General features: G+C 42.5%; 1 protein-coding gene across 1 annotated transcript; it reads right to left on the reverse strand.

Moving 5' to 3' along the window:
- Positions 1 to 1,586: 1,586 nt before the first annotated feature.
- On the reverse strand, positions 1,587 to 2,909 carry LOC310963631 (beta-1,3-galactosyltransferase 1-like; the record flags this gene model as incomplete). The annotated part of the gene is made up of 1 exon (XM_083936519.1): positions 1,587 to 2,909. The coding sequence occupies one exon, from the start codon at positions 2,907 to 2,909 to the stop codon at positions 1,587 to 1,589; it is 1,323 nt and encodes a 440-aa protein (XP_083792645.1).
- Positions 2,910 to 3,123: the final 214 nt, after the last annotated feature.

Below are 3,123 nucleotides of genomic sequence, written 5' to 3' on the forward strand. Positions count from 1 at the left end.
TTCAGTGCCTTGCTCAACAGCACCTCTGCAGTGCCCAGGAGATGAACTGGCACCTTTCCAGCCACCAGTCCACGCTCCATTCATGGTCCACACAGTGACTCGAAGCAGCGACCCTCCGGTTCCCAGCCAAGTCACCTATGGACTGAGCTACTGCCGCCATGTACAATAAGCATACGGATAGTTTATGTAAAAGTGAATGATGAGGTCATACAGTACCAGCAGGGTAGAATATGAACCCTACAAACCAGTCACTCATGAATAGTCTACAAGCCTTTACGGCGTGAAGACAATACCACATTTTAACAACCACACAACCAGTATTCACTAAACATAGGTTGATATCAGTCTATCCTCATACTACTGACACGCCCATGTGTAGACTGGAGCCTGGCTTGAGTCTTAAGTGCATTAAGTATCCTGGTGTTGATCCTATTTGTATTAAGCATTAATGTTTGTTATACATATCCCTGTATAAAGTCTTGATTCCTAAAAAGCACAACCTCTTCAGTAAATTAAACCTTTATTTACTTTCAAGGAATAATTTAGAGTGTGCACTTACCACAACTGTGCACCCGGTCGGTACTCAGGAAAGCCAATACAATCACACAGGTAAATTATGCATTACATGTTTTTCACCGTTTTACTACTTAAATAAACAATATGTTCTTAATTTAGCCAATGTCAGTATTTCTTGGGCCCATAAACTTTGTCGATTGAATTCAGATTTTCTTTCTGGACTCCTCTAAATTTACACTATTTTGCTGAACATAAAGTTCAACAAAATCCCATTCTTCAAATAAATTGGATACATCAGAGACCCACACTCTACCAACAGACAGATCCCAGTGAAAGATTTTACTATTTTTACAACCTTTACACCTTCTTAACAGTGGCCAATGGCTTGTTTTCCCTGTTAAAGGTCTAGTTTATAGGAATAGGGTGATCTATTGGCATAAATGTAATATTAATAATGTTATAAAGTTTTTATCAGTGATTAATTACCTTGAAATAAGAATTGTTTTATTGTTACCTTAGAATATGCCCATTGTATGTACTCTTCCACAACCCCACCATGTAGCACTACCATGCTTTTACATTATCACATTACCCAGAATGAACAAACCAAACACTGGCTCTATATAGGGCCCTTCACATTTCCACACCAGAAACTGTAGTACTATAATGTGCTTGGCATAAGGGAGAAGTGTCACTTGGTTGCAATATGCAATCTTACAACTAGATGTCACTAAATCCTACACACTGAACCATCAAAAAGTACCCTGAGGTATGTTTATACACAAAGTTGAATTGACTGGGTACCCATAATATTTAGTAAACATGTTGGAAGGTTTTTCTACCTCTTAATTGTTGCATAGACATTTTTTTTAAACTTCCATCTGTTGCATAGATGAAGTTTTATATACCAACACCTTGACCAGTAGCTTTTCCACATTGCTGATCCGAATGCTCATTACTGAAATGAGGATGGCATGAGAATCATATATCAAAACAGTGGAAATCTATAACCTTCTAATTCCCTGCCACCTGTGAAGTGATTTCTTAGTGCATCTGTAGTAGTCATTGTCCTAACAAGGTGGTTCAGGTCTCTTCAAGTCTGTCCAGTAATTCACCAACTCTTTTGAAGACCCAAGAATGTAGGTGATGACCTTGGAGTATTCACAGCGATTATATTTTGTGTTATAGGCCTTGAACTGGGAGGGATTTGGTGGTGATGCAGGTGCAAGTCCTAGCTTTTTCATGCACATTCCAATATAAGCGTCTTCTATGTTAAAGGCTATGATGGATTTTGATGCCTCCACAAATTTCTCTGGAAGATCATTGGAGAAGATATATCCCATGCCCAGAGTGTAGGTCGGGTATCGGGGATCTGGATACAGCTCCTCAGGGACGTACCATTTGGAGTTCTTTGAACGGATAACTGGCCTGTTCCACATAAGCATCCCTGTAAGGTAGTTCAGCTTGGGAATGCCTGGCTTCTGAAGCATGATCACTAAGTTGTCAATGTTCAGGAACATGTCCGAGTCAATCTTCATGGCGTATGCTGCTGTAGGGCAGCGAGTGGCCAGCCAGTCCATGATCACCATGGTTTTGATGGTCAGATTGAGGTAAGTGTCCATGAAGTCACTCTGGATCAAGTCCTCGTGCTGTATATTTTCCTGTTTGAGCTTCTCCTGCAGCTGCTCATCTCCCCCTTTGCCGGAGAGGCCCAGCATGAACATAGTAACCACCACCTCTCCCTGAACCAGGCTGGCATTGCCCCATGTCTGCCGGATGGCATCCCGAGCTTCCACGTTATGTGGTGCCACTGGAACCATCAGCACCAGGAAAGGGATCTTGGTCTTGCACACCTCTTTGTTGTCCATAATAAAGTGGTAGTTGTGTGGGTGGGCTTGATGGAACAGAATACCTGTAGGAGGCACTGTAGGAGGCACAGTAGTTGGCACAGTAGGAGGCGCTGTAGGAGGCACAGTAGGTGGCACAGTAGGAACCGCTGTAGGAGGCACTGTAGGAGGCAAAGTAGGTGTCACAGTAGGTGGCACTGTAGGTGGCACTGTAGTTGGTACAGTAGGGTAAGCTGTGGTTCTATAGTTTTCAGTTGGTTTAACTTGTTTTGGATGAACATGATAAGGAGGTAGCAGATGAATGTCATTGGTCTGATTGACAGGCCGATGGTATTGCTCCTGGGGTGGAAAGCTCTCCAACCATGGCGAAGAGCTGCTCGCCAGAGTGTAACACAAGACAAAGACCATACAAAGCAGGAGCAGGGACCGGAACCAGCAGTGAAACAAAGCCTTCTTCTGACGACACAGGTTCTTAGCAAGTTGTCTAGAAGACAAGAAAGGTACAGTTAAACTGGTGGGAACATACTGGAGAAACAATGTTGCCATGGAGTCAATGATTAAGCTGTGACTACAATCGTTTCTTTGCACCATTAGCCTAAAACTATAGCCATTCAGCCTAACAGTTCCTGTTTGCAGTGTACTCATCAACTATCACTGGATTGCGTTGATACTGAAGAGGACTTTAAAACATGATCATTGTCAGGCACGTTCTGGAGTTATTAGGAGTGTCTTTTTGAATGTATTTTACTGGATTTATGGA

Source organism: Echiichthys vipera (genome assembly GCF_963691815.1).
Source record: "Echiichthys vipera genome assembly, chromosome: 2".
Taxonomy (NCBI): Eukaryota; Metazoa; Chordata; class Actinopteri; order Perciformes; family Trachinidae; genus Echiichthys; species Echiichthys vipera.